This window comes from Coregonus clupeaformis, chromosome 10 (genome assembly GCF_020615455.1).
Source record: "Coregonus clupeaformis isolate EN_2021a chromosome 10, ASM2061545v1, whole genome shotgun sequence".
NCBI lineage: Eukaryota > Metazoa > Chordata > Actinopteri > Salmoniformes > Salmonidae > Coregonus > Coregonus clupeaformis.
This window is the reverse complement of record NC_059201.1, coordinates 28,662,399-28,681,880: the sequence shown is the minus strand read 5'-3', so window position 1 is coordinate 28,681,880 and position 19,482 is coordinate 28,662,399. Positions and strand designations below refer to the sequence as shown.

The window sequence follows — 19,482 nt, the reverse complement described above, 5'->3', positions numbered from 1 at the left end:
AGGACCTCCCTCCACAGCATGACTCCATCATCTCTGGACAGGAGTGGAGTGAATAAAAAAGAGTGACGAACGAACATACGGTATCTCTACTTCTGTTCCAGCACTTATCCCAGAGCACCTTCTAAACTCAATCTACTTTAGAACCAGCATAAACACGGAGAGAAAAAAAACGTTGATTTGTCCATTCTCATACATTTAAGGATAATCTTCACAGTATTTCACATATTCTTTTCATAAAATTCAGAAACTGAACTCTCCCACTCCTCTCTCTCTACACACACTGCCATACACACACTCTGTTCTGTTGTTCTGTACAGACACAGTGAGACTACAGGACACTCCGAATCCTATTAGGTATGCAACAAACAAAGAGGGGAATGGGAACGGCTCATTGAGGAAGAAAATACACATTCCGTCTCTCTCTCTGCATCTCTCTCTGTATAAAAATGTAGGATCTTAATTTGATCACTCTTTTGTTGAGAATTTTCCTGCACGGCAGGAAATGCAAACTTATAGTGTATTCAAGGTTTAAAAAGGGTTCTAATGTTTGTAATTTCCACTTTCCATTTCAGACTTAATTTGCCCTAATGTTAAACATATCAACCCCTACAAAATGTTTTCATTAATTATAATCCACATAATAATTCAAATTTCCTGTTGCTGCAGGATTATGTTCCTGCTGTAACAAACTGGTTCAAATTAAGATCCAACAACCTCATCCGACTGTGTGATTATGACAAGACCGCAGGGAGATTGATGTGTCTGTCAGTTTTATACCTTCTGTGACTGTTCAGTGAGGAACCAAATGGCACAAAAAAGCTGCATTTCTAAATGACTAATATACACAAGTGTGTCTGTATGGCATTAGACAACTCTGCATCATCAGATATAGCTGGTTGAGGGAGGGAGGGAGGGGTTGATATAAAAAATCATCAGGTATTTTCCCTGGAAAGATATTGGAAATCTTCTTTCTAATTGCATTAATTTATTGAATGTGATATTTTGATAAATTCTCTTTGGCACCAAGGGAGTTTTGTAAATTAACAATGAGAGAATAATTTGTGTGTGTGTGTGTGAGCATGCCTGTTTGTATGCATATTTCCACCAGTGATTTTTATACTTGTTCCTAGTGTTGTTGACGGGTTGTTCACTCAGATGAATGGTAGAATACATATCTGTTCATAATATAGATGGAACTTATGAATGTATGCACCACATATTAAGAAAAAAAAATCAACATTAAAACAGTAAACTTTTAGGAAAAGGAGACAGGCAATTCAGTATAGAAAATCCTTTTAATTCTGATAAGGCTGTATGTATATCTAATGGGGGTACTGCATGTCTTTCCAATGTGGCTAATACTTTCTCAATGTCTTTTTCTATATATCCATTGGAAAGGCTTTCAGTAGCTAGGTTTCCCTTAACTTGTCCAGTGATTTTTTGTCGACATTTAGAAAGTTTACACAGAAAGTACTGTAGATGCGGCAATTGCATGCCACAGTGCATTTCCAGTGTACTGCCGTGTCGGTAAAAACATCTGGATGTAATGACGTTACGCCAAAAAACAAGTTTTCCCCAAAAACTAAAATGTCGAATAATGACATGGTTGAAGTGTTTGAAGTGTTTCCATTATCCATTTAAGCAAATTGCGCATTAATAAAGTGGCGACAGCCAGTATGCCCTCCACCTATCTGTTTCATGTCTCAGGTAGCCCACAAAAGCCAGCATGGATAGATGCAAGAATTAACTAATATTTGCCATATTCTAATCATTCTCGTGCCTACTTATCGCCATAGTCAGTGCCATTGTAGTCATGTACTGTAGGCCTAGAAGAGATCTGAAACAATTTAATGGTGATACTTCAATTTGCAATGTAAAGCAATTCAGGCATTCTTGAAAGTCAAGACAATCTTTGTCTTGCAAATAAATATTATTTTTATATTTTAATAAATGGATTTTGCAAGTTGTAGGCATTTATAATTAAATGTGGAGTGGAGCTTTATAGATACATGATAACATCACGTGCCCCGCGTACCTTCAAAATTATTCAGCAATCATAATTTATTCAAAAAACACAGTTTCCATCATCATTTGTTGCAATAAAGAAACTGTCGAACAGATAAAAATGTATTTGAGCTTTAGGAAATGTCTCATACATCTGCCATTACAAATGTCGCAATTTTTTTGGGGGGGACATTGCTTTTGTCGAATAGACCTGGGTCAATGGAAACATGCCTACTGTGAATGTGTGGAAATATACACACAACAAGCACAGTCAAGTCCACACTCATTCTCCATAGCAGACACAGGAAATGAAATAAGAACAGGCATTAACTCTCAGACACCGGGCCCAGTTGCACTGTTGTTATCTCTAATTTAGCACAGAAAATAGGATTTGGGTCGCTGTTAATTATAGTTTCTTTTGTGAGGCAGTTCTGTACAGTGTTTTTATCATCTTTCAGAAGCTACAGGGATTCCTATCTTCCAAGCACATCGCTGAATGGTGAATAAGACCAATACTTTCTCATGATCCTGTAACGTCTATTCCAGAGATTCTCAACACAAGCAAACAATGCAAACAGTCCTATACACAGAGAGGAGATTCAAGCACTACCTTTGACTAGGAATTCACCGTACTTCATAATCAGGGACAGAACTGAAGAATCCCACGAAAGGATCTCTGTGCAGAATATGTTGTTTACTGTATAAGGGAGCCCCCAAACTATTTTTATATGTACTGTATTTATATATGTATATATACACAAAGTATCTTACGTACAAAGAAAAAGCTCCAATGAATTACATAGAGCATGCCAACAAAGAAGACTTCTGACTGACATGTCAATCATGACATGGGGCCCCCGGGTTGACCCCTGTGACCTCTCAGTGTCTGTTTACTCAGCTCTCGTTGTTGTTCCTGGGGGCATTGCGTTGCGTAGGCAGAGTGAACAGCAGTCAGGGTCACTGCCCAGGCTCCGCACAGTCACAGGAAAGCTGGCATGCTGAGATGTCGCTTCTAAGATGGATGCCGATGACAAGGATGATGAAAAAGGTAAAATCAATCCCCACATAATGTCCCTCCAATGTGCCACTGATCCTGTAGGATCCCCTGCTCAGTGGCACTGAGGCTCAGTGAGGATCATCCAGTTTACCTTTGGGGAGGTGTTAGTGTTTTCAAATAAGGTTTTTACAACATCTAAATAACCCCCGCTAAGCTGTTTTAGTTTTGAAGGGGAGAAAAAAGAGCATGTGGGAAATTGGCCATGGTTGTTGTGGTGGAAAGTCACCAACGTGAGGCTCATTGATCAAAAAAGGGATTAGTCTGGTCTACAATTCTTGGCACCACACTAGCAAAGCTGTTTTATCTCAGAGGATATCCTTTTTGTGGTCACAGGTAATCCAGTCAGTCGCCGTTGATGTAATGGTTTAGTCCATTTGGAGGGAGGGGATCCTGGCTGGGAGCCTGCAAGGGAACTCTTTGTTAGGTCCTGGGATGAATCTGAAACACACAGGGAAGAGGAGAAGAGAAACACATACACTTAAATAGAACAAAGGCATACAAGTGCATGAGGATTACACGCAGATGAATTTCTCCATTCCACATTTCAAAACAAGAGGAGTCTTTTGAACTGAGAGGCTTTGTACAGCCCGTCTCTCTTACCTCTCCTCTGCTGTTATGGCAACACAATCTCACACTCAATTTGTGCAAATACGTACTGTACAAAAAGCATTTCAGCAGATTTTATGCGTTTTGTTGTGTGTTTTTCTGCGGCTTAATTTGTGTGAAACTATAAACATTTTTGTGCGACTTAATTTGTAGGAAAAGACACACATTTTTGTGCGTCTTCATTCATAGGTGGCAAACTTCGGAACAATCTTTTGAAAGTTATTGGAGCAATGCATTTTGGGCAATGGTGTTCTACGTTGTCTTTTTTTGTGTCCCACATTTATTTATATCCTTACGTAGCCTAACTTTATTTTTTATTAATCCCAATGCTGTTTTCTATGCTTGTTTTCGCTTAATACTTTGGGATACTGGTGCTATGTCAGATTTTATGAGGGTTGCCAGATTGGTATAAAAAAAAAAATTGTCTGTTTTTTTGTGGTATCTATGAAGGTATTTGATTAGGGAATGGGGATACATTTTCATGATGGGAAATTAATGAATCAATAAATGTGCGGAAACAGAAGACATGCAAAACAAATCTGTTTGGTTTAAATCCCCTGGTGCAACTGCATGGTATTTGCAACTATAACGAGTCTGGACAATGATCAATTAAGTCATATCAATGCAGTTAAACAGGTTAATGTAAAATAATGAATTATGTTGGCTTACACTTCCAAGGCCGTTTCATGAAAATATTCATGTTATATACTTAGGCTATTGTAACAAGGCATATGCCAGCATTGTAGGCCTACTGCCTCTGACTAGAGGCCTATTAGGCTTTCATGGCAACGGTCGTTAGAGCTCACTTTGCCACGTATGAGCCCTGGTTAGAGTCTCTGTTGCAGCTTTCACTTTCTTCCACTACATTGGTGGCAGCGTTGGGATCACGCCCAGCTCACGTCTAGTTATGTGATCTAGTGGTGGGAAGCATTCTGTTTTTCAACATTGTGTTGGGTGTAATTACATTGATATATCTAGTGAACAATGGATAAGCAACAATGGGCGTGACGGATAGAAGTAGTCACTACAGGTGTGATCAAGCCTTACATCAAAGTTGCCTGAAGCTGAATGGAAAGTGCTATGCCCTGACCAGTTATTCAGAAGAAAATCCTCTGTGACTGTCTAATTTACATAAGTTAACTTACTAGTTTGGACCCAAAACAAACACATTCTACAAATTTACAAACTGTCTGTTTAAAGTGTTATTACAACCATGGTTTTCTTTTGTTACTGAAGTGTATATATCAAAACCAGAAAATGATCCACATCACATGGGTAGACAAATAATGTTAGTTTGTTATGCAGCAAAACACAACTCAGAGAAAAATGTGTAGACCTCCACAAGTCTGGTTCATCCTTGGGAGCAATTTCCAAATGCCTGAAGGTACCACGTTCATCTGTACAAACAATAGTACGCAAGTATAAACACCATGGGACCATGCAGCCGTCATACCGCTCAGGAAGGAGACGCATTCTGACTCCTAGAGATGAACGTACTTAGGTGCGAAAAGTGCAAATCAATCCCAGAACAACAGCAAAGGACCTTGTGAAGATGCTGGAGGAAACAGGTACAAAAGTATCTATATCCACAGTAAAATGAGTCCTATATCGACATAACCTGAAAGGCCGCTCAGCAAGGAAGAAGCCACTGCTCCAAAACCGCCATAAAAAAGCCAGGCTACAGTTTGCAACTGCACATGGGGACAAAGATCGTACTTTTTGGAGAAATGTCCTCTGGTCTGATGAAACAAAAATATAACAGTTTGGCCATAATGACCATCGTTATGTTTGGAGAAAAAGGGGGACTCTTGCAAGCCAAAGAACACCATCCCAACCGTGAAGCACGGGGGTGGCAGCATCATGCTGTGGGGGTGCTTTGCTGCAGGAGGGACTGGTGCACTTCACAAAATAGATGGCATCATGAGGAAGGAAAATTATGTGGATATATTGAAGCAACATCTCAAGACATCAGTCAGGAAGTTAAAGCTTGGTCGCAAATGGGTCTTCCAAATGGAAAATGACCCCAAGCATACTTCCAAAGTTGTGGCGAAATGGCTTAAGGACAACAAAGTTAAGGTATTGGAGTGGCCATCACAAAGCCCTGACCTCAATCCTATAGAAAATGTGTGGGCAGAACTGAAAAAGCGTGTGCGAGCAAGGAGGCCTACAAACCTGACTCAGTTACACCAGCTCTGTCAGGAGGAATGGGCCAAAATTCACCCAACTTATTGTGGGAAGCTTGTGGAAGGCTAACTGAAACGTTTGACCCAAGTTAAACAATTTAAAGGCAATGCTACCAAATACTAATTGAGTGTATGTAAACTTCTGACCCACTGGGAATGTGATGAAATAAATAAAAGCTTAAATAAATCATTCTCTCTACTATTATTCTGACATTTCACATTCTTAAAATAAAGTGGTGATCCTAACTGACCTAAGACAGGGATTTTTTACTAGGATTAATTGTCAGGAATTGTGAAAAACTGAGTTTAAACGTATATGGCTAAGGTGTATGTAAACTTCCGACTTCAACTGTATGTCAGACTCTCCTATATAACTTTTCCCAACATGTTATACCCCAGAGGTTGTAAAAAAAAAAAAACATTTTCATGGTGATATAACTTTTATCATTATTATAGGGCTGTGAAACCCATAGCCGAATGGCTTCAGACTGAGCATTTCTCACTGGAAATTGCTGCTGACATTGAACATAGCTTAGGGTTAGGGTATTTAATTAATTTCAGACTCTCCTATGCCACTATTCCCAACATCTTATACCCCATAGGTTGTAAATAAACACTTTTTAAGGTGATATAACTTTTATCATTATAATAGGGCTGTGAAATCCATAGCCGAATAGCTTCAGACTGAGCATTTCTCACCATTTATTTACGGAGAGCAATTTCCATTTTATAACTGGTAGTGTCCATTTATTTACAGAAGTGTGTTGATTAATTATTTATTTCTTCAGTGGAAATACAGAATATGTATTAAAATGCCAAATGTACCAAAAGCTAAATCAAGCAGAGATTTACGACTATTTAACCATGTTTATCATTACTGAAACATGCAAACTACAAACATTTAACCAGTTAAAGATAATCAATACATTATCTTATATACTAGATACAAATATTTTATTAGAACTAATTCATACAAAAGTCAAGAGTTGGCTATAACATGAGTACAAACAGAGTGTGTGTATATGTGTGTAAGTGTTTGTGTGCGTGTGTGTGTATTATGGTGTGTATTATAATTTCCCATTATAAAAATGAATGAAATGGTGTAATGTACATGAAAAAGTGGAGCCTTGTATTATATGCATTATGAAGAAAATTGTGTAATCTAGGCTCCACGAAATATGAAATGAAGAAAATCGTGTAGACCTACTGTTGCCTACACAGAAAAAGGGCCTTTCTGACTACAAGTATTACATTTACATTTTACATTTTAGTCATTTAGCAGACGCTCTCCCAAAGTATTACGTGAAAACAAGCATAGAAAACAGTATTGGCATTAATTTCAAAAACAACATAAGGCTACTATTATATTATAATTATTTTGGTGACAACCTGATTGATTAACACTATTGGGTTGTTATCACGTTTGTTTTCTTATATAAATAAATGTGGCAGTGCAGGACACCATTGACCATCATGCATTGCTCTAATAACTTTCAAAAGATTGTTCCGAAGTTTGCCACCCCAAAATGTATTTTCCTACTAATTAAGTCGCACAAAAATGTGTGTATTTTCACACTAATTAAGCCACACAAAAACGCACAAAATCTGCTGAAAAACTTTTTGTACACATTTGCACGAATTGAGTGTGAAATTGTGTTGGTTATTGATAAAAAACAGACAGCTTTTGTGAGAGTAAACAACATTGAAACTGAGGTACATTCTCTTCCATAGAATAGCAGAGAGTTTCAGTGCAAAAAAACCTTGGTGTGTTTCCATGGTGTGTATGTCTACTCTGGGTAACATCACTGTGGCATATTTTGACCTGTTATTTCACACAACTTTACCCATGATCAACGTCCTGGAACAGCCTGTGCTTCCTCTAAAAGAACAGCCAATCACCTCTCAGGATTTCAGCCTGTCTGTCTGAGCCCAGTGAAAGGACTTTGGTTATGCTAATAGGGATATAAGCCTGACTGTCTTCCTTTTGATTTTAGTTCAACAACTCTTATTTAGTGTCAGTAGTGAATCTGGCTGGATTTCAATGGCACATTGTGCAGGCCTCAGACAGCTATTGAAGACTTGGCATTTCAGTCCCAAGGCTGAACAAGGTGCTCAATACGTTCATGAAATAGACTAAACAAACTTAACTTACTGCATGCCCTTTGTCTCTTCTTGGTTACACCCACAGCATGTTTTCTAAGGTTGACAGTGTGCCTCAATATATCATCTAAAATTGTACATCTCCTAAAAAATGTGATATTATATTTGGTATTTACTCAATTGCTCATTTACAGAACAACATTCACAGCCATCTGTCTCATTAAAACTGTGACCCTCTCTGGTGTTTTCCTAAGTCCTGTGTAAGAATCAGAAATGAAGACAGAGAATAGGGTACCCTGCACATTGTGGAGCTAATTAAAAACCCAAACCCAGTGGCTCTGGTTTCTCACTCATACTGCTCACACTGACATTTCCATCCACCGGTCTCTGCTAGTGGCAGCCAGCTGTGTGTGTGTGTGTGTGTGTGTGTGTGTGTGTGTGTGTGTGTGTGTGATTGAGACAAGGGACAGGACCCTGGGGGACCCCTCGGGCCCCTGGGCACAGCTCATACTGACACGTCTGTGTGGTAATTTGGAGATTGAGGGAGTGGATGGTGAAATGATGTGGAGGTTGATAACTTTTCTCTCTCACAGGTCAGACTGCTCATGTAGTACTCTAAGTCGTCCTGTGCTCACCTACTATCTGTTAACCCAACTCTCCTGCTCAAAGAACTATGTTGCCATAGTTTTGTATGGTTCACTAACATGTTTTTTTAATTATTATTATTATTATTATAATTTTTTTTGTCATTTAGCAGACACACTTATCCAGAGCGACTTACAGTTAGTGAGTACATACATTTTCCATACTGGCCCCCCGGGGGAATCGAACCCACAACCCTGGCGTTGCAAACGCCATGCTCTACCAACTGAGCTACACGTACAAAGTTTGGAGTGATATAGATCGTTTTCACAACCATAAAGGCCATACAGGAAAGCCTGACTTACTGTACCATGACGACTCGATCATGTCCATTCAAAGGTAGTTTGACTCTCTTTTCTCTTTACCACTCTTAGAAAAAAGGGTGCTATCTAGAACCTTAAAAAGGGTTCTTCGGCTGTCCCAATAGGAGAACCCTTTGAAGAACCCTTTTTGGTTGCAGGTAGAAAGAACCCTTTTGGCTTCTACATAGTGTTCTACCTGGAACCCAAAACGGTTCTACCTGGAACCAAAAATAGTTCTACCTGGAACAAAAAAGGGTTCTCCTATGGGGACAGCTGAAGAACCCATTATGAACCCTTTTTTCTAAGTGTAGAAGGTAACATGTGTTCTCTCCCTCTTCTCTCTGTACAGAACTAGCCTCTCCTGTCAGAGAGCTAATCGTTAAGGCCTAGTAGGTCCAGCATTTGCATCTGTATCATCTCTATCAACCAACGAATGGCAAAATGTCACCGTGTTCCAGCAGAAAGTGACCTCTAAAATAACCAGAGCAGAAGCAGGTTGTCATTACGTCTACTTCTCCCACAGAGAGACAGAAAAGAGACAGACTGAATCCCACAGAGGTTTGTTACACTCAACACAGGAAACTATATGCAAATGCTGTCATTTCAGCTGTCCTCTGTTCTGTCCCCTTATGTGGAAATGAGCAGAGCAGCAGCAGGTAGGGATGGATTGGAGAAGGATTTTCAAACTATTGCTTTTTTTCTGTTAGAAGCTAAGCCCTCTGCATTCTGATTTACTGGCCACATTAAAATGAAATTTACTCAGACCTCAGTAAGTAAAAAGAGCCAAGGACAATTGCCTTAGTGACATAATTTAGACATTCTCTCTCCTTCTGTTTTTTGTTAAGTGCTGAACACTTCCACTCCATTTGTTGAGGAACTTCTTTGAAAAGCAATGAAACACCCTCATGGAACAGAAAACTCCAGACAACAACAACATATATCAAGATCAATTTAATGTGACACTGGCAATGGGTATAGAACAAAAGAGTAGAAGCAAGCAGTACGGTTCACTTTACATGAACCATACGGATGGATGGTTCATTTAAAGTGTTACCAAACAAATATCGAAAGTGGAAAACATGAGTGCTTGGTGATGTTAATTTCTTGTGTGGAGTGTTTTCAATCGATTGTTTTATGATTTCCCTTATTCAACACATTTGATGGTGATGCATCTGTTGGCAGGTAACGTTGCTCTGAACAAGCCTCCCAGATGGGATACAGTGAGGGAAAAAAGTATTTGATCCCCTGCTGATTTTGTAAGTTTGCCCACTGACAAAAAAATGATCAGTCTATAATTTTAATGGTAGGTTTATTTGAACAGTGAGAGACAGAATAACAACAACAAAATCCAGAAAAACGCATGTCAAAAATGTTATAAATTGATTTGCATTTTAATGAGTAAAATAAGTATTTGACCCCATCTCAATCAGAAAGATTTCTGGCTCCCAGGTGTCTTTTATACAGGTAACGAGCTGAGATTAGGAGCACACTCTTAAAGGGAGTGCTCCTAATCTCAGCTTGTTACCTGTATGAAAGACACCTGGGAGACAGAAATCTTTCTGATTGAGAGGGGGTCAAATACATATTTCCCTCGTGGAGTTGCAATGATCATGAGAACGGTGAGGAATCAGTCCATAACTACACGGGAGGATCTTGTCAATGATCTCAAGGCAGCTGGGACCATAGTCACCAAGAAAACAATTGGTAACACACTACGCCGTGAAGGACTGAAATCCTGCAGCGCCCGCAAGGTCCCCCTGCTCAAGAAAGCACATATACAGGGCCGTCTGAAGTTTGCCAATGAACATCTGAATGATTCAGAGGAGAACTGGGTGAAAGTGTTGTGGTCAGATGAGACCAAAAGGGAGCTCTTTGGCATCAACTCAACTCGCCGTGTTTGGAGGAGGAGGAATGCTGCCTATGACCCCAAGTACACCATCCCCACCGTCAAACATGGAGGTGGAAACATTATGCTTTGGGGGTTTTTTTCTGCTAAGGGGACAGGACAACTTCACCGCATCAAAGGGACGATGGACGGGGCCATGTACCGTCAAATCTTGGGTGAGAACCTCCTTCCCTCAGCCAGGGCATTGAAAATGGGTCGTGGATGGGTATTCCAGCATGACAATGACCCAAAACACACGGCCAAGGCAACAAAGGAGTGGCTCAAGAAGAAGCACATTAAGGTCCTGGAGTGGCCTAGCCAGTCTCCAGACCTTAATCCCATAGAAAATATGTGGAGGTAGCTGAAGGTTCGAGTTGCCAAACGTCAGCCTCGAAACCTTAATGACTTGGAGAAGATCTGCAAAGAGGAGTGGGACAAAATCCCTCCTGAGATGTGTGCAAACCTGATGGCCAACTATAAGAAATGTCTGACCTCTGTGATTGCCAACAAGGGTTTTGCCACCAAGTACTAAGTCATGTTTTGCAGAGGGGTCAAATACTTATTTCCCTCATTAAAATGCAAATCAATTTATAACATTTTTGACATGCGTTTTTCTGAATTTTTTTGTTGTTATTCTGTCCCTCACTGTTCAAATAAACCTACCATTAAAATTATAGACTGATCATGTCTTTGTCAGTGGGCAAACTTACAAAATCAGCAGGGGATCAAACACTTTTTTCCCTCACTGTATATCCTGCTGTTGTTTGTGACTGGCTTGAAAAGGTGCCTTCTGTTACTTCTAATAGACAACATGTGGCTCTTGAAACAGCAATGCAAATACTGTATCTGAATACTGAGGCAACACCTAGGATACTCCCAAAGTACTGTATAAGTGAAATATAGCTGTTTTCAGCTCTTATTCTTAGTCTTTTCACACTGTACTTCTCTCAGTCACAAATTATCCTGGGCGAATAGCCTTAGGTTATGATATTGTGATCAGTCTATCTGGTCTGGTAGGGATTATTGATAATATTGAAGGCTTCAAATAACTAGATCATTTTAACAAAAGGGCCAGGTAGGCAGAATGAAGCTGAAAATTAGATTTTTCATTTCACTTTCTTTTGTTCGCTCCCTTTTACGTGTAATTGTCAACATCATAATTGTATGGTGGGAGCAGAAATTGATTGATCTATTTAGCCAGTGGAGCAGGTAATGTGGCTCTATGCTGGGCTTGTGTTTGTTGGGGTCCCTCCCCACTTCCCTTCACTGTGACTTCCTCAAACAAAAGGCCTGCCTTGTCTGCTGCTGATACAGAACAGGCAAGCAGGGCTCCCTCTCTGAAAGACAGAAAGAAAAAAGACAGAAAACAACGGTATCAGACACTCGCTTTGGCAGCGTCTTACTTTCATGCCAATTAAAACAATTAAAGCTGATGTATTTATGTGTATGTGTGTGTGTGTGTATGTGTGTGTGTGTGTGTGTGCGTGCCTGATTGCATTTCACTGAGACCGTTCAGAGCAAAATGAAACCCTGCAGGTGAAATGAAAATAAATAAAAATCCTGCAGGATTTACTGGCGTGTAACAGATGTCACGCCCTGGCTCTGGGGACTCTTGTATGTTGAGCCAGGGTGCTAGTTTTGTTGTGTAGAGTCTATGTTTCGTTTTTCTATGGTCTGTTCTAGGTTATGTGTTTCTGTGTTGGCCGGGGTGGTTCTCAATCAGAGGCAACGAGAATCAGCTGTTGCTTGTTGTCTCTGATTGGGAACCATACTTAGGCAGCCTTTTGTGCACTTGTGTTTTGTGGGATCTTGTTCCGTGTAGGTTTGTGTTTTGTTAACCGAGGACTTCACGTATCGTTTTGTTGTTTTGTATTCTGTTGCTAGTACACTATTAAAGAGATGTACGCATATCACGCTGCGCCTTGGTCCAATCATTATGACGATCGTGGCAGAAGATCCCACCAATACTGGACCAAGCAGCGTGTCCAGGAGTACACGCCGGAGGTAACGTTAGTGGATGTCCTCCTCGGTTGGGGGCAGATCACGGAGGAGGAGGCCGTCCGTTACCGGAGGGCGATGAAGGGGGAGACCCAGGTAGGAGAGGAGAAGCGGCGCCAACCGGGCCGTCGTCGGACAGGCGAGAGGCACCCCCAAGTAATTTTTTTGAGGGGGGCACATGGCATGGAAGACAGGGCTGCTGGAGGCAGATAAAGGGCGAGTTTGTGGACGAGGAGAGAAGGCCACCAGGTTACGGGGACCATTGGTCATTAGAGGGAAGGAAAGTGTAGAGGCACGGCGAGAGGTACTGAAGTGTGTTACCAGTCCGGTCCGGCCCGTTCCTGATCCCCGTATAAGGCCAGTGGTGTGTGTTCCCAGTGTGGTCCGGCCTGTTCCTGTCCCTCGCACCAAGCCTGTGATGCGCATCGCCAGCCCGGCCCGGCCTGTTCCTGCCCCTCGCACCAAGCCTATGGTGCGCGTCGCCAGCCCGGCCCGGCCTGTTCCTGCCCCTCGCACCAAGCAAATGGTGCGCGTCGCCAGCCCGGCCCGGCCTGTTCCTGCTCCCCGCACCAAGCCTATGGTGCGCGTCGCCAGCCCGGCCCGGCCCGTTCCTGCTCCCCGCACCAAGCCAATGGTGTGCGTCGCCAGCCCGGCCCGGCCTGTTCCTGCTCCCCGCACCAAGCCAGTGGTGCGCTTCGTCAGCCCGGTCCGGCCCATTCCTGTTCCCCGCACCAAGCCAATGGTGCGCGTCGTCAGCCCGGTCCGGCCCATTCCTGCTACCCGCACCAAGCCTGTGGTGCGCGTCGTCAGTCCGGCACAGCCCGTGCCCGTTTCACCGGTGCCTGGTCAGGAGCCTAAGCAATCCGCTCCACCGATGTCCAGTCCAGCTCCAGCCAGCGGGACCAGACCAGGGGCGCTACGGGGGGGTTGTTAGAGGGTGGTGGTCATGCCCGGAGCCGGATCCGCCTCCGAGGAGGAATGCCCACCCGGCCCCTCCCCTGTTGGGTTTATGTTGGCGCGGTCGCAGTCCGCCCTGGCTCTGGGGACTCTTGTATGTTGAGCCAGGGTGTTAGTTTTGTTGTGTAGAGTCTATGTTTCGTTTTTCTATGGTCTGTTCTAGGTTATGTGTTTCTGTGTTGGCCGGGGTGGTTCTCAATCAGAGGCAACGAGAATCATCTGTTGCTTGTTGTCTCTGATTGGGAACCATACTTAGGCAGCCTTTTGTGCACTTGTGTTTTGTGGGATCTTGTTCCGTGTAGGTTTGTGTTTTGTTAACCGAGGACTTCACGTATCGTTTTGTTGTTTTGTATCGTGTTGCTAGTACACTATTAAAGAGATGTACGCATATCACGCTGCGCCTTGGTCCAATCATTATGACGATCGTGACAACAGAACAAATACAGATGAGGTTATCTGCCCTCAATGGAAAGAATGAAGGATGTTGATTAAACCAGAGAAATACAGAGAGAGAATAAAACCCTTTTATGTTGTCTATGCTGTCCACTGTTAGCTGCCCCCCCCTCCCCCATCCTCAGAGATAGATCAGGACATAAAGCAGTCTGATGATAAGAACCCACACAACAAGAGGGGCACCCAAGAAAACACAAACACGTGCACGCATACACACACACACACACACAAACAAACGCACGCACACACACACATGCACACGCGCACCCATGTCCAAAATCAACACATCAGATTGGGGTTGGCAGACTAGAACTATGCACTATAATCTAATTCACACAGTGTCCAGTAGCAAAACAGGACATGAAACAAAAGGAGAAAATGGAGGAGAGAGAGGGACTGATCCTACTATTACACACTGATCTGGCCAGAACAGAAAGTGGTCAGGGCTGGACCTGTGTCTCTGTGTCTGTGTGTGTGTGGATGTGTGTACATGTTTGTGTGTGTGTTTGCGTGCATGTGTGTGGGTTGACAGCCGGCAATGCATGTCTTTGTATTTCCAGATGTACCTGAGATATTTTTTTATTTGTTGACGAACATGATTCCGATCGCGTGTGTTGCAATTGTTGCGTGTGTTATACTGTAATTTGCAGTCTTGATTGGGAGGGAGAGCGCACAGTATTTGTGTGAAGCCTGCCTACTCATGCACAGCATGTAAACACACATACTTGATTATTTTCCCTGAGTATGTGGGTTAATGAGAAATCATTGAACATGAGTCAGTCAATCAGTCCCACTCCCATAGTTGCGTTTGAAGTGAAGTGCACATGAAGAAAAGCTGTAGAGAGACTAACCTTTACAGAAGCAAAGAATGCAGCTCAGTTTCTGTTGAAGCATCCTCTGCATTTTGCTTCCAGAGCTAAAAAGGTGAGTATGGCGCAGTGTTCTGCAAAGAGAGGGTCAAGAGAAAATGTTGACGTGGATATTTAGGAGTAAAAACTTTAGTAGAGACTTTGCCTTTCTTACCCTAATGTACAAAACAGGATCCATTCCTGTTCACTGATATGAGTTTAGATCACTTCTCAGTAGTGCACATAGTAATTGACTCCTATGAGGAGTATTTAGGACAGCATTTCTCAAACTTCTCCTCGGTGACCCCCATTTCACAATTTTGTTGTATCCCTGAACTAGCTCACCGGATTCACCTTGATGATTAGTTGACAAGTTGAATCAGGTGTGCTAGCTCTGGAATAGATCAAATACATGGCACAACTGGGGGTCCCCAAGGAGAGGTTTGTGAACCACTGATTTAGGAAATATGCTTGGCAACAGGAAGGTTCCTCGAAGGTTACATAAAACTTATGAAACGCTTTTCACTTTTTTGTCCAAAGAATGCATTCAGAGATGCATTCTTCAAGTTGGCTTTGTACTGTATCAGAGCTCTTACCTTGACAGGCTGGCAAAATCAAACCATTCAAACTTTTCACTTTTAGGGTGGGGGCTTGGAATAGTAAAGTAGTATAGACTGTGTACTGTAAAAGCAGGCGGAACAACCCTGTGAAGCCCTGTGTGGTCTAACCCTCCCTGGCTGTTCCCTTCACTACTATCACATTACTCTCTGTTTCTATTCAAAGTCATGGTCACAAATCACTAAGAGAAGGGGGAGGCAGCACTCGGTCTGGGGAGTCAATCAAATGAATCCAAATCTGGCGATCAACCTGTCACGGAGTGTTAGATTGGCTTGTTTCAGGGACTTTATTCCTTTTATTATTTTCATTTCTTATGGTTGATTCTTCATCTTGTTTTTTACAAACTGCCTGGCAATGGAAATATACTTGCTCTTAGCTAAGTTTATCTTTCTAAAGAGATTACCCCTCAGGAAAAAACAGGATGTTTCTCACTGCCGTGCTTACACTTTTCTGGCACAGGTCATAAGAGCTTACAGTTAAAAACCCCACCTCACTACAAAGAAACACACAAAATAATCAATATATATACAAAAGTATGTGGACACCCCCAAATTAGTGGATTCTGCTATTTCAGCCACACCCGTTGCTGAAAGGTGTATAAAATTGAGCACACTGCCATGCAATCTCCATAGACAAACATTGGCTGTAGAATGGCTTTACTGAAGAGCTCAGTGACTTTCAACGTGGCACCGTAATAGGATGCCAACTTTCTAACAAGTCAGTTCATCAAATTTCTGCCCTGCTAGAGCTGCCCCGGTCAACTGTAAGTGCTGTTATTGTGAAGTGGAAATGTCTAGGAGCAACAATGGCTCAGCTGCGACGTGGTAGGCCACACAAGCTCACAGAACGGGACCGGTGAGTGCTGAAGCGCGTAGAGCGTAAAACTCATCTGATCACCATCCGCAATGCCAAGCATCTGCTGGAGTGGTGTAAAGCTTGCTGCCATTGGACTCTGGAGCAGTGGAAACACGTTCTCTGGAGTGATGAAACACGTTCTCTGGAGTGAAGCAGTCCGACGGACTAATCTGGATTTGGCAGATGTCAGGAGAACGCTACCTGCCCCAATGCCAGCTCTAAAGTTGGGTGGAGGAGGAATAATGGGGCTGTTTTGTCATGGTTCGGGCTAGGCACCTTAGTTCCAGTGAAGGGAAATCTTAACACTACAGCATACATTCTAAACGATACTGTGCTTCCAACATTATGGCAACAGTTTGGGGAAGGCCCTTTCCTGTTTCAGCATGATAATGCTCCCGTGCACAAAGCGAGGTCCATACAGAAATGGTTTGTCGAGATCGGTGTGGAAGAACTTGACTGGCCTGCACAGAGCCCTGACCTCAACCCCATCGAACACCTTTGGGATGAATTGGAACGCCGACTGCGAGCCAGGCCTAATCGCCCAACATCAGTGCCCGACCTCACTAATGCTCTTGTGGCTGAATGGAAGCAAGTCCCCGCAACAATGTTCCAACATCTAGTTGAAAGCCTTCCCAGAAGAGTGGAGGCTGTTAAAGCAGCAAAGGGGGGACCAACTCCATACTAATGCCCATGATTTTGGAATGAGATGTTCGACGAGCAGGTATACACATACTTTTGGTCATGTAGTGTACAGTGAGGGAAAAAAGTATTTGATCCCCTGCTGATTTTGTACGCTTGCCCACTGACAAAGAAATGATCAGTCTATAATTTTAATGGTAGGTTTATTTGAACAGTGAGAGACAGAATAACAACAAACAAATCCAGAAAAACGCATGTCAAAAATGTTATAAATTGATTTGCATTTTAATGAGGGAAATAAGTATTTGACCCCTCTGCAAAACATGACTTAGTACTTCGTGCCAAAACCCTTGTTGGCAATCACAGAGGTCAGACATTTCTTGTAGTTGCCCACCAGGTTTGCACACATCTCAGGAGGGATTTTGTCCCACTCCTCTTTGCAGATCTTCTCCAAGTCATTAAGGTTTCGAGCCTGACGTTTGGCAACTCGAACCTTCAGCTCCCTCCACATATTTTCTATGGGATTAAGGTCTGGAGACTGGCTAGGCCACTCCAGGACCTTTATGTGCTTCTTCTTGAGCCACTCCTTTGTTGCCTTGGCCGTGTGTTTTGGGTCATTGTCATGCTGGAATACCCATCCACGACCCATTTTCAATGCCCTGGCTGAGGGAAGGAGGTTCTCACCCAAGATTTGACGGTACATGGCCCCGTCCATCGTCCCTTTGATGCGGTGAAGTTGTCCTGTCCCCTTAGCAGAAAAACACCCCCAAAGCATAATGTTTCCACCTCCATGTTTGACGGTGGGGATGGTGTTCTTGCGGTCATAGGCAGCATTTCCTCCAAACACGGCGAGTTGAGTTGATGCCAAAGAGCTCGATTTTGGTCTCGTCTGACCACAACACTTTCACCCAGTTCTCCTCTGAATCATTCAGATGTTCATTGGCAAACTTCAGACGGCCCTGTATATGTGCTTTCTTGAGCAGGGGGACCTTGCGGGCGCTGCAGGATTTCAGTCCTTCACGGCGTAGTGAGTTACCAATTGTTTTCTTGGTGACTATGGTCCCAGCTGCCTTGAGATCATTGACAAGATCCTCCCGTGTAGTTCTGGTCTGATTCCTCACCGTTCTCATGATCATTGCAACTCCACGAGGTGAGATCTTGCATGGAGCCCGAGGCTGAGGAAGATTGACAGTTATTTTGTGTTTCTTCCATTTGCGAATAATCACACCAACTGTTGTCACTTTCTCACCAAGCTGCTTGGCGATGGTCTTGTAGCCCATTCCAGCCTTGTGTAGGTCTACAATATTGTCCCTGACATCCTTGGATAGCTCTTTGGTCTTGGCCATGGTGGAGAGTTTGGAATCTGATTGATTGATTGCTTCTGTGGACAGGTGTCTTTCATACAGGTAACAAGCTGAGATTAGGAGCACTCCCTTTAAGAGTGTGCTCCTCACCTCAGCTCGTTACCTGTATAAAAGACACCTGGGAGCCAGAAATCTTTCCGATTCAGAGGGGGTCAAATACTTATTTCCCTCATTAAAATGCAAATCAATTTATAACATTTTTGACATATGTTTTTTCTGGATTTTTTTGTTGTTATTCTGTCTCTCACTGTTCAAATAAACCTACCATTACAATTATAGACTGATCATTTCTTTGTCAGTGGGCAAACGTACAAAATCAGCAGGGGATCAAATACTTTTTTCCCCTCACTGTATGTCATGTGTCTAGTGCATGCTTTATTTCTATTGAGGGTGTCAGAATGCTGAATGTGGATGTGGTGCAGGAATCAGGCGCAGGACACAGAAGCTTCGTCCAACAGACTTTAGTAGACGACAACGAAATACAAACAGGCCTCAAAAGAGCCCGGAGGCGAGCGATTACGCACACCGTGCGTAAACACCAAAATACAAATAGCGCGCACACAAGTGCGAAAACTCTCCAAACAATGGAGCAAAACAATCACAGCACCTGCTGACAGGCGGAACAATTACACACAACACACGACTAACAAAACGAGAACTTATAGGACACATAATTAACACTAAACGGAAACAGGTGTACAAATAAGACAAAACCAAACAAACATCGAAAACATACAACGGTGGCAGCTAGTACTCCGGGGGGGACGACCGCCGAAGCCTGCCCGAGCAAGGAGGAGGAGCAGCCTCAGCCGAAACCATGACAGAGGGTGCTTGAGTTTGAAAATGTATGTCTTTTATATCAAATAGCAGGAGACGATTACCCAAAGCAAAGTAACGGGACAGCAGATGAGAACCTACCAATAGTACAGTTGAAGTCGGAAGTTTACATACAACTTAGCCAAATACATTTA

General features: G+C 42.7%; 1 protein-coding gene across 2 annotated transcripts in view; it reads right to left on the bottom strand.

Annotated features, from left to right (window-relative positions):
- Positions 1–1,281: 1,281 nt before the first annotated feature.
- Positions 1,282–19,482, bottom strand: part of LOC121574959 (chemokine-like protein TAFA-1) — a 259,847-nt gene continuing 241,646 nt past the window's right edge. The window contains exons 5-6 of one of the 2 annotated variants that reach the window (XR_006002268.2): positions 15,039–15,130; positions 1,282–3,499 (exon numbers count right to left, since the gene is read on the bottom strand). Coding sequence is in view for 1 of the 2 variants with exons in the window: in XM_041887665.2 (XP_041743599.1) it covers positions 3,482–3,499 (18 nt within the window). In the remaining variant the exon portion in view is untranslated. The remainder of the gene's footprint in view (positions 3,500–15,038; positions 15,131–19,482) is intronic. The other variant, XM_041887665.2, reaches the window with a different exon arrangement.